Source organism: Ptiloglossa arizonensis, chromosome 2, assembly GCF_051014685.1.
Source record: "Ptiloglossa arizonensis isolate GNS036 chromosome 2, iyPtiAriz1_principal, whole genome shotgun sequence".
Classification (NCBI taxonomy): Eukaryota; Metazoa; Arthropoda; class Insecta; order Hymenoptera; family Colletidae; genus Ptiloglossa; species Ptiloglossa arizonensis.
Genome location: NC_135049.1, coordinates 27,463,403 through 27,478,564, shown reverse-complemented (window position 1 = coordinate 27,478,564; position 15,162 = coordinate 27,463,403). Strand labels below are relative to the sequence as shown.

Sequence of the window (15,162 nt, the reverse complement as noted above, 5' to 3'; positions counted from 1 at the left end):
GTTATCAGCGTGTACGGCACCACCCTGATAGGATGTCCCGGTCGTAGACTTACGGGGGTGTCGCGTGGCACGGGTCCGAGTCAGCAGCAGCAACAGCGGGCGCGTGTACGCATCCTGTCCGTCCGCGCGGAACGACGTCGACTGGACGAGGGGGCACGGCGTGGCACGACGTGCCGTGGAACGGCACACGGAGGCGTGCAAGGTGAAACGAACACCGCGCGATATTTCAGCCAACAGGGCGAGCGAGCGAGCGAGCGAACGAACGAACGAACGTGCGCCGAGAGGACCGACTGGGGAGAGTCCGGTGGAGGAGAGACACCGCTGCTCGGTTGACGAGTCCGCGGAGGAAAGACACCGTCGGGGGGACCGCGGAAAGTCCGCTGGAGGTGAGACACACCGACAGGGAAATCTGGGAAGTACGATGGAGGAAAGACACACGGGCAGAGAAATGTGGAAAGTCCGATGGAGGTGAGACACACTGGCAGGGAAGTGTGGGAAGTCCGATGGAGGTGAGACACACCGGCAGGGAAGTGTAGGAAGTCCGATAGAGGAGAGACACTCCGGCAGGGAAGTGTAGGAAGTCCGATGGAGGAGAGACACACCGGCAGGGAATCACCGAGGGTCCGTCGGAGGAGAGACACAACGCCAAGGAACCGTGGAGAGTCTGCGAAGGAGAGACACACTGTTAGAAAATCGTGGGACAATGCGATGGAGGAGAGACACGCTGTTAGAAAATCGTGGGACAATGTAACGGTGAAGAGACACACCGCGAGGTTACCAACGAGAGTCCGTTAAAGAGGAGACACGCAGCTAGGGAATCGTGGAGGATCCGTTGGGGTAGAAAAAGAATGGAGTGTCCACCGAAGGAGAGACACACCGCCAGGGAACCACCGAGAGTCCGTTACAGGAGAGACGAGTCGCCAGGGGATCGTGGAGAGTCCTTTGAAGGGGAGACACACCGCCAGGTAAGCACCGAGAGTCTGTAAAGGAGAGACACACCGTCAGGGAACAGCAGAGAGTTCACTGGAGGAGAGACACATCGTCAGGGAACGACAGAGAGTCCACTGGAGATAGGACGCACCGAGATGGAACTACGGGGAGACCGGTGGAGGAGAGACACACAGTCGGGGGACCACTGGGAGTCCCTGTGGAGGATAAACGCGCCACCGGAGAAGCGCAAGGGAGTCCACCGTAGGCGAGACGCAACCGTCAGAGTACGGAGAGACGACACACGTGGACGCAACGCGGCAAACGAATGAAAAAGAATCGTGGGCCCTGTTCGCTCACGGGTATGCCTCGTGTGTCTCCGCTCCCTGGTGCCACCGACCAGGATTCCCCCCCACCCGTTTGCTCGCGAGGACGACGAGAACGAAGCGAGGGGTAGCCCCTCTACACCGTCGAGTCGGTTTGGGCCAAGAGCGCGAGCGCGCGCCTCGATTGTCGGGGCTGTGTGTCGTAGCCCGAGAACGGCTATACGCCGGTGAAAGTCGCCGGCCTATTTGTTTCGTTACCGCGAACGCACCTCGCCCCCTCTCCCCCTTGCTCGGCTCTCCCCTCCCCTCCTCACCTCTCCAAGTTATCCCCACCAGGGTCGTTCGCGGCGCTCCTCACCGTGCTTCGGCGTTCTCTATCCCCCTCCGTCCACCGTCTCGGTATCCTCGTTCGCGAGTGTACATCGACGACGGGACGCACCGGCGGCCGCCGCGGTGGCGACGTCACCGCAGGCGCAGGCCTAGTTTTCGAGTCCGCGGCACCGATTACCCAAGGCGAAACCTCTCTCGGTTCTCCGACCTGGGTGTTTCAAGGTCGACGTCGGACGTCTCTCTACGCACCTACCCGCGACGAACGTCGAAACGTCCCGTGGCCCCGGGTCGACGTCGCGGACCGACGGAACGCTGGAAATCCGTTCCGCGTACGGGACGAGAACCACCACGGTGTGCCCCGGGCGAGGGGCAGGAATAAAAACTGCGCGACCTTGACGCGAGAGCTTCGATTTGTCGGGCCTCGGTGACGGTTCGTAATATCCTTCTTTTCTTCTTCTTTTTTTTTTCTTTTCTTTTCTTTTCTTTCGTCGCGGTCCGTTCGACCTTAATGCGTTCTTCCGTTCGATCGTACCGCTCGCGTACGAACTCGGTGCTCGGGTCGAGAATGTCCCGAATGCGTGGAACTCGTGTACGTTACGACGAGAGGACCGTGGAAATACGGGAGCATCGGTCGCGTACGCTCGAACCCTCCTCGATCCGAGTGTGCTCGTCGGGCATGGTCGATGTCCATCGTTACGCTTCGGGTGTGCTCGTTGGCTACCTCGTGGAGCATTGTTTATCATTTTATCCGACGTAAACGATGGAAAAAAAAGGGAACCGTTTTCACATCTGCAAAAGTAAATTCATATCAGATCTCGATGAAAGTATACACAGCGCACGTTGGTCCGTTGCAATCGATTCGTTGGGTACCATTTGCGAAATTGTTTCGCTTATTGAAACAAAATCGATGGTATCGTCACGGTGTCGATCGAAACGACGAGGATCGATCCGAGAAAAACATTATGTTGTCCCGACCGGTCGAAAAGGATCCGTGGAACGCGTGCTAGGGGTTAAATACCTTAACCTTAGATGCGAGACGAGGTGAGTCACGTCTCGGGGGCCTTTCGAAGTTGCAGCGATCGGGGCCCCAGGAAAGTTTTGCGCGCTTCGTGTCGAGGCACGTTCAATCGGACGAAAATGAGGACGTTCGTCGTTGGAACATCGCGGCTTATCGCGTTTATCGTAGATCTCGCGGCGATGGAGTTTGCCTGGAAACTGGACGAAAGGATGTAACCTTGACGCGAAACGTCGCGATTGCGACACGTGGTGGCTGGGTCGAATCGGGTACGAGATATCGCGAACGTTTCGCTTTCCTCGTGAATTTTGCTCCTTCACCCTCCGCTGGATCATGGCGTGTTCGAATCGACACCGAAGACTGGGAAAGCACTGAAACTCGAGCAATGGAAATCTTTCGAAGAAAATCGTCGATCGAATCGACGAGTCGCAGCCATCGTCTAGAAAGAACTTTGCGCGTTAATTTTACAACGATTCGACCTCGACGCGCGGAACACAATCACGCGTTGGACGAAACGTATGTCCGATGTTTTATCAGGGTTCGTCTCACCAGATATGGAGCAATTACTCCACCTCGCCGGTTGAGGGTCGATCAAGGTCTCGAGGAGACCTTACGATATTGCGCACACTTCCTCTATCCTTCGGATAAAAATTATCTCCGCTGTATGTTATCCGATTTATTGAACACCGGTACGTCTGAAAAATGTTAAGAAGTTTCTTCAACGAATTTCGGACCACCAAACAAACGTGTCTCCTCTGTAACATACTTTTACTTAAAGAGTAAAAAGATTATTTAAAATTCCAAGTCACTCTGAATTGCACCTACTGCGTAGCAAGCTACAGATAGTCGTGGAACGATAATATCCCTCGGTAACGAAACCTGAAATCTTCGGGACGATCGAAACCATCGTTGAGTTTATTCTCGAGCTGTATCGATTTGAAAAATTTCATCGTTTTTTCAATCATTCGATACATTCATTTCTGTTCGATTGTCGTTCGATCGCGTCGATCCGTCGAAGAAGAACGACGAAGAAAATGAATTTTTCAATTGGCGCGCGACGTATCGTTCTCCGCTGGGACCAGCTCCGTTCGATGAGGGTGTCGATGCGCGGGGAATTTGAAAAATTTGGCACCGTCCACGACGAAGAACCGCGAACGTTCACCGCGTTCGAGACGCGCTCACCGCGATTGAGGCTCACCCGGTGAAAGAAAGACGGAGAGATCGCGGCTATCGGGCGATTTTTATCGCCCTTGGCACGAATCGGCAAAGGCGATTGCATTTCGAGATCAGACGGGGCATATTCCTTATTAAGAGTATCTGTCGCGTTTTTCTACACGGTTACGCACGCTCCCGTCCAGCGAGCCTCTTCATCTTTTCTATTATGAATCATCGACGTTTGCCAACAGTCCTCGTTAATCGTCCGCGTATCGTTCACGAAACGACCACCGTTTCCCCGTACCTGAAAGAAAATCAACGTTAACCGGTAACAACGATTCACCAGCGATCAGTTAAAACAAAATTCTTGCACCTTGTATTTCTTTTTAATTCGAGTCGTTCACATTCGTTACTAATCCGCTCGAATATCGTACGGAAGACGTTCAAGGAGGACGTTGTCCTCCGTTTCGTGTTTAACGCAGCCAGGTCACACCGATAGGTACAGTGAGAGAATTAAGTTGACTTTCGTCCGTCGCCATACTTCGCCGCGTTTCGTCAAGTAAACGAGACAGAAATCGTCGCGAGTAAAATATAGATTCGGTTCGTTCCACGTAAGGGTCGTTACTCATTCAACGTTCGTCGTTCGACAAGTGATCGCTCGTGCTCTCATTCGATTCGATTTCAGTACAGTTTCGATTCTTTTTTTTTTTTTCTTCTTTTCTCTTTTCTTCTTTTTTCTTTAATCTTTTTTGTTTCATTTTTTTTTTTTTTTTTTTTTTACTCAATTTCGATGCTTCGCAGCACAGTATTGCTCACGGAAAAAGCCGAGGAAAATTCGAGGTTTGGTCTCTGTCGAGGTTCTCGATCTTTCGGGGTTCATCGATCCTCCGACGATGATTTCTACGAACGCTCCTCTGACCCATTTATGCCTTGCGTTGCTCTCCGTATGTACAGTTTGATCGATTTCTGTCGAGGGAAAATTTTCTTTCGCGGAAAAGAAAAGAAACGGGTCGGTAGAATAAATCTTCGTACGTATAGAGAGCCTTTACGGATAAATTAATCGGTATTGTTACCGGAGGCAATCCGAGCGATCGAACTTTCAAAGGTATGTAAAAAAGAAATACGTTTACTTTAGGCATAAATAGGTTCTTCGGTCACTCGTCGTTCCGTTCCACACGGCGTACAAACGTTAATGTATGCCTATAACCGTGAACCTGTAATCCTCGTCGTGAGGTGAACACACTCGACGTGTATTCTTCGCCGTGACGCGATAATTCGGCGGCCAGGACAAACAACGAACCGGTTCCGTGTGTCCCGATTTCCTAACCCATTGACTTACTAACGAAATAATTTCTAATTCGAAACCGCGAAAAAAGAAAAAACATGCGAAATTCTTGGTGTCAACGGGCCACGGAGCGACCAGAACGGACATCGATCGGGGACGAAACGGATTCGGGATCGACCGCGAGCCTTTCAACGATCCCTCGCGATCAGGCTCGTCGTCGATCGTCCGTAAAATCATCGTCTCGTTCTGTACGATCGTTCTTCGCGGTAAGCCCGAGATCACGGTCGCTCGGTGTCGCGAGTCGTTCGGTCGAGCAAAAGTTTCGCGAGTGGCGTTCGTCATCGAGATTCAACGACACGTACGAATCGACATCAGCGAACGTGAGATCATGCAAAATCGAAACGAAGACGTTTTTATTAGATCCGCGCGAAAGTTTTTATACGCCGCTCGTATAATCGCCGAAACGACAAATTTCGGCGGGAATTGGACGTCGATTGTAGAAATGTGCAAGTATAAACATTGGCTGTTCGAAACATTGGCCAATTATAGACGAGTACAAACAAACATTGCGACATTAATGGTATTTGGCCAAACATTGCGCACCAGTATAAACAAACCGCGGAGTATTAAGTACCTTCGGCCAGTCGTTTCGTAGCAGGGATACGATCGTTCAATTTAAAAAAAAAAGAAAAAAGATACGTCGACCAAGTACCATTGATGTTGTACAATCATTCTTACTCTATTCGTAGATTTCCCGTTATTACAAAGATATAAGAATAAACACTCGTGAGACGATTAATTGTATTTTTCCAATACAGGAAAGCTCTCGTATCTAAACTAGCCCGAGTGAGATGTACTCCTTGACTCTATACAGCGAGACACGGTTACAAATGAACATTCGAAGATAACATAGGCGCGCGAAGGATGCGTCCGAGTGCATCTCACTCTCGGTAAGTGTTCACGGGTTTAACGCGCGAGTCGCTCCGGGCTATCGATTACCTTCGAGCGACTCATTTTGCCCGGAGCCATTGCCAACGGCGTTCGTTTCATTGTTATTCGCATGATCCGCACTCTCGGCGCATTCAAGTACAAAGAATCCTGTCAATTAGCGTACACTCACTTAAGTCCACACGTACCAGACACGCGCGCGCACAGAACCGACGAATGGACGGAGGAACCGAAAAGGTGGAGAATCACTTCGAGGTCGATCCGGGATAGTAGTAGACGACCGCCGGTGCCGGAAGCTGCCAATGAGCGGCGTGAAGCTCGATCAGTTGCAGCAGAGTCTTTCTGACCGACGGTAGGATCGTGTCCTCCGCGAGGAATGCATCCCTCAAGCTCCCGAGCAGCTGTTGCAACTGGGCCGGCAATTCGGTGTCCAGATCCTTGCCGATGCACGTCAGGATGAAGAAGAGACAGTCCGTCTTTAAAATCGGGAAAAATAACGGGTGTTAAAATTGATAGAAAAACACGTGGAATGTTAATTCGAACAAAATAAATGTTATCACTGTGTGTAAAAAGAATAATCGTAGCTTTTGTAAACGAGTCTACGCATCCGAATGTATAGAACTGATTTGTATAGAAACAATAATTTGTCGGAGAATTATTCTTGGTCTCGAAATTCCAAGGTATTGTTTTTTTACATCTACATATTCCAGGCGATGAAAACATCAGAAGGAATCGTGTGTGCTAAATAAAGCGTTTAATTCCAAACAGTTCATGTTTCGAGCAATTAAATTGGGCAGAGACTCCCGTTATACACAGATAGGGACCCGCTGCCTCTTTCCCCCCCTTGTGCGCCATATTGTGTACGTGCAACATGTACTCTGTGTAAGTTGATGTCAATGCGTGTGCAGCGAGACGAAGTGGGGACAGCGTTTTACTCCCAGAAGCTTCTCCACCCAATCTAGTTGACCATAATTACAGCAATTATTTGTAAGTAAATGATTCGTCCGCAACGTACGGTTCCTCACGAAACTTTTGTACTTTCATCGGGTAGAATACGTGGAATTAAACAAAATACTCATTTTTAACATGGATGTGACAAATATTTTTCTCCACCCGTTTGTGAGTAAAATTATTATACAGAGTATATTTTTATAATGTAACGTCTAACGACACATTTATAATAATATATTTGTATCGAATTAAGTGCGCTATCGTAGCGTAAGAGAATAAACACAAGATCGAGTAGAGCGGAATACAATGTCGAATCCACCTTCGTGCAGGACTGGAAAGGTTTACGTTTACACGGAATGACCTTAAACTCGATTCCTCGAATTCCTTTAAACGGTAAAAAACGCCTTTCACGCTTGAAAGTATTTCAATTTTACGGGTGTCAGGCTCGACCCACCTCGGCCAGAGAATTTACAACCGGAGGCTGCAAACAATCCTGGCAGCACTTCCAAAGCAACGTGAGAAGGACACGTCCGGGAGGAACGCCCTCCTGTTGTGTCTTCAACTGAAGCTGCCTCCGCTTTAACTGTAACCATAATCATGCATATGTATGAAGACGGATGCGTGGATCGTTTCGAATCTCGTTTGTGCAAAAAATTGAATGGCCTGTAAAGGAGGTAACGTTGCGGAACGCGATGATCGATTGCGGGATCAATTAAAGATGGCCTAACAGTACCCACGGGCTTTTGTGACTCAACATTGTTAAGCATCCGTCCGACAGAGAGTGGTCTCTACAAGGTAAAAACCACACCCGGATGAACACGTCCTACCTGACAGTACATCTCGTTCAGAAACGTCATGAAGGCCGAGTAACGATGATAACTGGACCCGTCGTAGAGTATCTTCACGCGATCCTGGTACCATTGTTGACACGTGTTCAACAAGGATTCCAGGAAAGTTTCCTTGGCTTCTTTCTGTATACAAAGATTTCGCGACAATTAGATACAGGATTGCGATCGAGCTTACAACACTAATCAACAAATAGTAACCTCTATAATCGTGATACATATTTTCGCCGCCGGTTCAGCGTATTTGCGGTTCTCGACGACCCTCTCCAGGATGTGTCTCACCAATTCCATCAAGGCTCTCGCGTTCAACAGATTTGGATCTATGGAAAAATGTTACGATCAATTAATATTCTATTTAAACGTTGCGTTTGTATGCGAGTGAGGCTCTGGGATGCAAAATTTCTGGTTTGGACGGTTCTTTGTACCTTCAATGGCTCTCAAGAGCGTGTCCTGAATCGCTGAGGGGAATTTTCCCAATTCGGACGCGTCTGAGATATTCACTGCCTTCGCAGCCAACACGTCGGCTGCGTTTAGGCTCTTCGATCGTTTCAGGCTATACGTGGAGACGAAGGATAACGATTTGGTGAGTCTGCCAGGTTTCATGGCATTCGGTTTAACTTCGTTCTGATCCATGTTGAAGTGGACCCTTCCTGAGCCCTGTTTTACAATATAAATTCGAGATACATAAATTGTTCGACAAATCGCATACACATGTTCGTGTTACAAAGAATCAAAGACGCTAAGTTTTCAATATGAAAAAATTATCCCTTTTCCAAATTTAATTTGTCGATACCTTATATTGATCGTATATTTAAATTAATCGATTCATAATCATCGGACAAAGGATCAACAGTTTATGCTATTTTAATCGGCAAGGTGCAGGTAAATAGCCAATAGATAATTTATCTTATCTTTCGTTCTCGGTTCGACTTTCTTACATTTCATTCGATAGAAAAAGAGCGTAGCTTTCGCTAGACAACTTTTTCCAACTTTGAAAGTTGTGTACGAGTTTTGTCCAGCTCCCACTCTCCATCTAGGATCGTAGTTTTTAGTAGCCGGTGCTTACATGTAAAATATTGCCACTCGACGCGGACGTGTCGAGCGGATGCGATTGTCGCAGTGACGAACTCGTCGAGTGATGACTGCTTTGGGAGTGACGAGACGTTTGATGATGCTGTTGCTGCTGAAGGGTGTGCTGGATCTGTTGCTGTTGCTGCGCGTACAGATACCGGTGCACATTGCCGCTCGATTTGCTGTGTTGCAAATAATACGGGGATCGCTCTGAAGCATTCGTCCGAGACCTGGAATCAAGTAAGCTCATTAAGAACCGATTACTTCGGATGCAAGGTGAATCGCGAACGGTGGTTCATTTTCTCTTTTATCGTGACCATAAAACGTCGGGAGCTTATTACGTGGATGCAAAGCTCGTTTTGTATTCCTGACGCAACACCATTTAACGCTAAGGATCAACAGCTTATTAAAGTGGCCCGTTGCAATACACGTTGACCTAATCCTGCACACTATCTTTCACTTCGCGCGCCGATGCGAATGCTAATCTGTAACATCGAGGTTGCGCAAGGGACTTAAAAAAAATGAATCTGGTTTCGACATTACGGTCGTCCTCTCTTCTCTCTCCGTGTGGAGGTATTTTCATTTGCATTGATACCTCTTTATCTTTTTATTTTAGCGTATATTCCGTACCAACGGGGTAACGATTTATCGACCATGGTCTTGAAATATATTCAAATTTTATTCCATGGAGCAGAGATTGCTTTTCAAACCGTTACACGAACGTATTATTGACATTGATACAATTGCGATTAATTTTTTACAATTTTATCGATGCCGGTCCATTACGATATACGTGTATTGAGAAGCATAACGGAGCACGGAGTTATTAACACGAACGGGAGTGTAATTTACTGCTCGATGTCTCGGTGGAAATCTCTCGGCAACTTTATGGAAAAATATTATCGAAGAGCGGCGACTTGGGGATTAAATCGAATCGAAGAAACTAGAACCCGATCGTATCGGGTTTCGAGATTCTAAAGCTGCGAAACAACAGCATCGAGGGCTTGCGAGAAATCGTGTTACGGAAACGTGTATCCTTTTCCGTGCTTCCACCTGGAGGAAACTCTTCAAAATCAATCCCATTTACAAGAATTTCATATTCGCTGGCTTTCTAGGCATTCCTCGGAACGTTCCCGATACGTCGACCGAGTCTCAACTATTTCGTAAGTAGTTTATACTCACTTAGAAGGATGCGAATCGTTCTGCTTCATAGTGAACTCCTTGGCGTGTACGTTTAGTCGCGGATTAGTGACGTTCGCCGTGGTTCCTTCCGTTCTTCCGCCTAAAAGAACAATCGATTCTTGTATTTAATTTTCTCATGTTTCGTATCGATCGCGAATCTCAGTACCCGAACCAGAAACAAAAGAAAATACAAACCTGGGGGTCGATAAATTTCCAAGGAGGGCTTGCTTTTCAAGGTAGTCACGTTGTTGTTATTATTATTAGTATTATTATTATTGTTGTTGTTGTTGTTTCCTTTATGCGGAACAGCATCCCTCATCTGAAACGAAAGAATGGAAAAGATGTAAAAATTTGTAACGATACGTATCCGTACGATACAATTCGTCCGAATAACTTTATATTTAAAACACCGCGGAAACTAATTCAAGTATTATTAACTCGAATGACTTGTCGAATATTTTAAACGCTTTGACGCGCTATATAAGCCGAATATACGATAAAAATATCACTATCTTGAATATACAATATTTCTTCGAGCCCCGACTTCGATTAATACAATCAACCGTTTCACGAGTTTTCAACGAGGTTCGATACTCGTTTGCATCTAACGATTCGAACATACGACCAGCTCCACGTATCGAGTTTCCACAAAATATCGAATTTAAACTATCCGTACGATCTCCGTGTACAAATAATCGTCCAACGATACCAACGAATCCTTTTATCAATCGAGTCCTTGAGACGAACTCCTAAATCTATACATACGTATATACACTTTCGAGCAAGTATCGATTCAAAGTACCGATAATTCAACGTAGGGGATAATCGTCGATCAATGAGATCCCGGACGGTGGTGTCCCTCGAACGAAACGTAAATACTCGAAACGCATCCACTCGGTGCCGATAACCGTTCCTTCTCACGACCTACCACAGCGATACAATCGTTCACGAATTGAAACGGAATCGTTCGGGGTATCAATCACCCGCGATGATAACGTGCCACGGTGAGCCTCCCGCGACGGTCTGAGAGTCGTTCCCGGCGACGAGCGAAGCTGTTCGTATAATGTGCTCCTAACAAAGGGACCTTGATCGCCAGAGGGGTCGCAGAGGCCAAAAGACGCAGTAACCAGACAACGGGAGCGGACTCACAGTGAAAAGCGTGCGAGAATCATCGTTTCCAAGGGCCTTGAGAATCTATCGGATGGAAATCCACGTTCCGGTGTGGGTGGCGGTGGCAACACGTACGGCGAGGTAGCCGAACGGTCCACGCTCGTGGTACGGTGTGTCGGTGGCACGTGCTCGCACGAAAATCTCGCGGGTTCGGTGTTTTCTCGTCGAATTTTCTTCCAGCTTTTTCCGCGTTGTGGCTCGCGGCGCACGTTAGAGCCGACTCCGATGACTGTCGACTAATAATAGACGGCACGGCCACGAGCGAGCGAGCGAGCGAGCGAGCGAAACGAACGCGAATATACAGAGCCACACGATACCAGCTTACATACGTATTAATGCGCGCTGCACCGCGCTAACAGTGGACTGAAATATCCGACGGGAGTCATCCTCGGGTGTCGCCGAAACACGCTTTCAGTGGTAGATCCGAAAATTGTCCGACACGGGCGTGTTACATCCCCTCCCCCCACCCCCCACCCCCACCTACCCTCCCTCTAACGATGATTTCGAACGCGATTCCCGCGGTTGGGTCGCTCCCTTGATCGCTGAGAAAGCGCTCGAAATGTAACCGACTCGATAACGCGAAGGAGAACCGTGTCGGGGAACAATTAACGAATTCGTGGTGATCGATTCGATCGTACGAGTTATCGATTAGAGTATATCCGTGAGACGATTGTCTTTCGTCGAGTGTTTATCTACGTAGATCTAACGGGAGAGATCAATTTGTGACGATTGAGAGTTCGATCGATTCGAGGTGTTGAATTCGTTAAAAGTATGCGAGTGCAGAGAAATAGATTCGACGTGTATCGATTTTCTTCCATCGAGAGCACTGTTTGTACAGCTCTTCTCGCGGGAAGTAAATTTAAGGCAATCGAGTCTCTGACGATGGACCAGAGGTGAATTTTGATTAGAGGCGATGAGATCTCGGTTGGAGTGGTTGATGATGGTCGATTCGATCCTGAGTCGTCGTAAAGAGATGCGTATACGAGAAGTGGATCCAACGTGTATCGATCGCCTTCCGTTAAGTGTAATGTATAGCTCTTCCCACGAGGACCAAATTCGAGGCAATCGAGACTTCGACGACGATCGGTTCCATCGATCGTTCGCTCCTAGAATCTAAATTTAAAATGAGTATTTTTTTACATCGCGAACCAACGTATCGATCGAGATTGAATATACTTTACCCCGAGTGATCCGCGAGGTGAGTTTGAAGACGCTTTTGGAAAATTTGTAAGCGTGCTCCGAATTAATGCATCGAGATTAATGAAAATCTTCTGTAAATCGTTGAAACCAAGATCAATTGCCCTTTGGAACAATAAACTTTTATTTATCGAACACGATAACGCTGCGACCCGTGACGGTGGTACGATGTTTAATCTACCTTAGCTAACGGAAGTAGTAATGGTAGCATTATGCACAGACATCGTTGAAATCCGTGACCGTGTCGGTGTCATTGAACAACCAGTTTTCGAAAACACGAAATATAAAACACGTCGACAATGGAAATAAAACTTAACGACGCGAGTCGTTTTCTTGGTGAAAAAAAAATCATAACCTTGAATCGTATTTCCGGAACTCAACTTTCCCAAGTATCGACGAATTAATTTTTAACACTCGGACGAGATTTCGTGACAACGATTAATTCCATACCGGTGCGATTATTGTCACGATGCCTAGCTACTTTCATTTTCTCCGTTTACAGCCTTTTGATTTATATCTTGTATTCGTATTATTATTATCGAGTTCAATCGAAAGTGAACGATAAGAGAAATGAAATTAACATCCGGTGAAAGTCGAGTCAAAATCTGCGACAGTTTTGGCTCCCAGTTCCGCTTTCGTTCGAGTCTCAAATATCTATGACTAACACAATATCATGCAAATGTATTCATCGTTCTTGGTAAACGAAGTTTACGGTAGACCGATCTTCGTTTCGAACTACGTGTTTTCTATTGTATCGCTAGCTACGTTAATTAACTCACCTTGGACGCTTCTTCCTTCGTATGAGACAAGCGTGCAACGCGGACCATCTTGAACGGTTATTATCCGATTAAAAGTATCGTTAAAATCCGTTGAAGAGATCGTCGAACCACTGCACCAATCGCACAACCTCAATTATACTGCGTATTCTAATAAACAGACAGGCTGTGATTATCATTTAAATCCTCGAACAATAAATCCCGATTAAATCGGTTAGCAAAGCGTGTAACTCGAGAAACGAGCCATCTACGTTAAGCAAAAAAATTCAAATTGATGTTTCGATTTATTGTACGTTAAGATTCGACCAATCAAAATTACGTTTACGTTTCCAATATGGACTCACGTGTCAATAATGGCGTATAAAATTATCGATGGGGTTAATCGATGAGATCACGACCAGTTTTGACTAACCTTTCTTCCAGTACATGGCAAAGTTACGGGAAATTTCGTGGAAATCACTTCGAATTTGAAAAATCTCCAATATACTCGTGGATTCGTTGAAAAGATTCGAAATAATCGTTCGTTCGATTGCAGTTTCGTTTTACCGGCGTTGAGGACCGGAAGTGAGCCGCGACACTAACGTCGTTCTCGATGCTGGCACTCGATCAACCGATTCAAGACGACCGCGAACCTGTATTCAAATTATCGCGATGAATCACCCACCGTGTCGTTTGTTGACGATTGTACACCCATCCTAGGTTTAATCTTAAAATTCAGCTACGACGCATTCATAATCTAAATCCGACCGTTTCTATTATTCCTTAGATTATAATATTAAAAAAAAGAAGCAAAAAGTTGACTACACCCGAAACGTTAACCTAAATATAATACAAATTTTTTAACCAAAAGAATTGGATAGTACTTTACAGAAAATATTAACAATATTATACTTTTTTATATTGTAAAAACATTTGTATATAAGAGTTTTCACGTTTTTATTCGTGACATGCAAAGTTTCCCAAATTACGTGCCCTAGACCCTCTGTATTAGCGGGGCCAAAGATAGGCCCCACATAACCAAGGCCTAATTTAAATCTTCAAACCTGGCAGTTAACGTTGGTCCAATTGAAATTTAGATCCACTTATTTTCAAAGGAACTCTAGTATAATCCGACCGTAACATCGAGAAAGCAAAGACACCGTTCAGACGCCGAATCGAAATTCGTCTTTGTCGATTGATATCGATTCAGTACACACTCCTGGTATATTAAACCCTTTACTCTAATCTCGATTAATATTAACGACTCGTATATCACTAAGTATAAACTCGATTCGTACCTGATGTCGACCACACTCGCAAAAAATTATTCTAATAATTGTTCGATTTTAACGTTATCGACACTTCGAACATTTCCTCGAAATCACTTTTCGTGGCACGACTTCGAAACGATCGACTCTCGAGGCCAACATCGATGCGAATGCTCGATGGCCTGGAATTGCAGCTACACGCCTTCGCGATCTTAATGCGCGTTCGTATGTTACGCGTTTACGCCTTTGGATAGCTATCAGTCGCCGCGAACGGAAGGATGCACGATCTCGCAAGGCGATGCCATTTACGCGCTCACATGTCGTGACCATAGACCAGGCGAGCGACGACGATCAAGCTGGATCATCTGCGATCCGTTCGACTGTCCGTAAATTCTCAACCACGCACCATCGCGCCCACGCAAATTACGATGTTTCTTCATTCTCGTTGCATACACGTGCGCACAACGAGGCATTAGAATGACACATTATGCGAAAACTAAACGTTCTTTGGGCGAAATTAGCTGTTTGCAACCAACGGTGAATGCTCTCAATGGTAAATACAATTACCACGTCTAATGTATAATCACATTCGCGAAACTTTAATGGGGGACAGTACGAATTAAAACGTAACCCTTAAAAAATCAGTATTACGTCCGTTATGGATATTTCGTAAAATTCCTTTCTTTTCAATGGAATGTAATTTCTTAATATCTTTCGATTGTCTATCTACCGTGAAG

At 46.4% G+C, this 15,162-nt stretch overlaps 1 protein-coding gene across 4 annotated transcripts; it reads right to left on the bottom strand.

Annotated features, from left to right (window-relative positions):
• Positions 1-5,821: 5,821 nt before the first annotated feature.
• LOC143155051 (uncharacterized) lies at positions 5,822-14,764 on the bottom strand. Of its 4 annotated transcripts, none has more exons than XM_076327305.1 (11): positions 14,456-14,764; positions 13,523-13,810; positions 13,182-13,328; positions 10,231-10,354; positions 10,036-10,135; positions 8,849-9,083; positions 8,208-8,439; positions 7,984-8,102; positions 7,765-7,908; positions 7,392-7,520; positions 5,822-6,462 (listed from the first exon to the last, which is right to left on the bottom strand). In XM_076327305.1, exons 3-11 carry the CDS (start codon positions 13,227-13,229, stop codon positions 6,232-6,234), a joined length of 1,362 nt encoding a protein of 453 aa, XP_076183420.1. In that variant the 5' UTR covers positions 13,230-13,328; positions 13,523-13,810; positions 14,456-14,764; the 3' UTR covers positions 5,822-6,231. The 4 variants fall into 4 exon arrangements, with proteins under 4 accessions (XP_076183420.1, XP_076183419.1, XP_076183421.1 ...); XM_076327304.1 differs by having other exon boundaries at positions 13,591-13,810; positions 14,456-14,763; XM_076327306.1 differs by lacking the exons at positions 13,182-13,328; positions 13,523-13,810; positions 14,456-14,764 and adding an exon at positions 11,185-11,612.
• Positions 14,765-15,162: the final 398 nt, after the last annotated feature.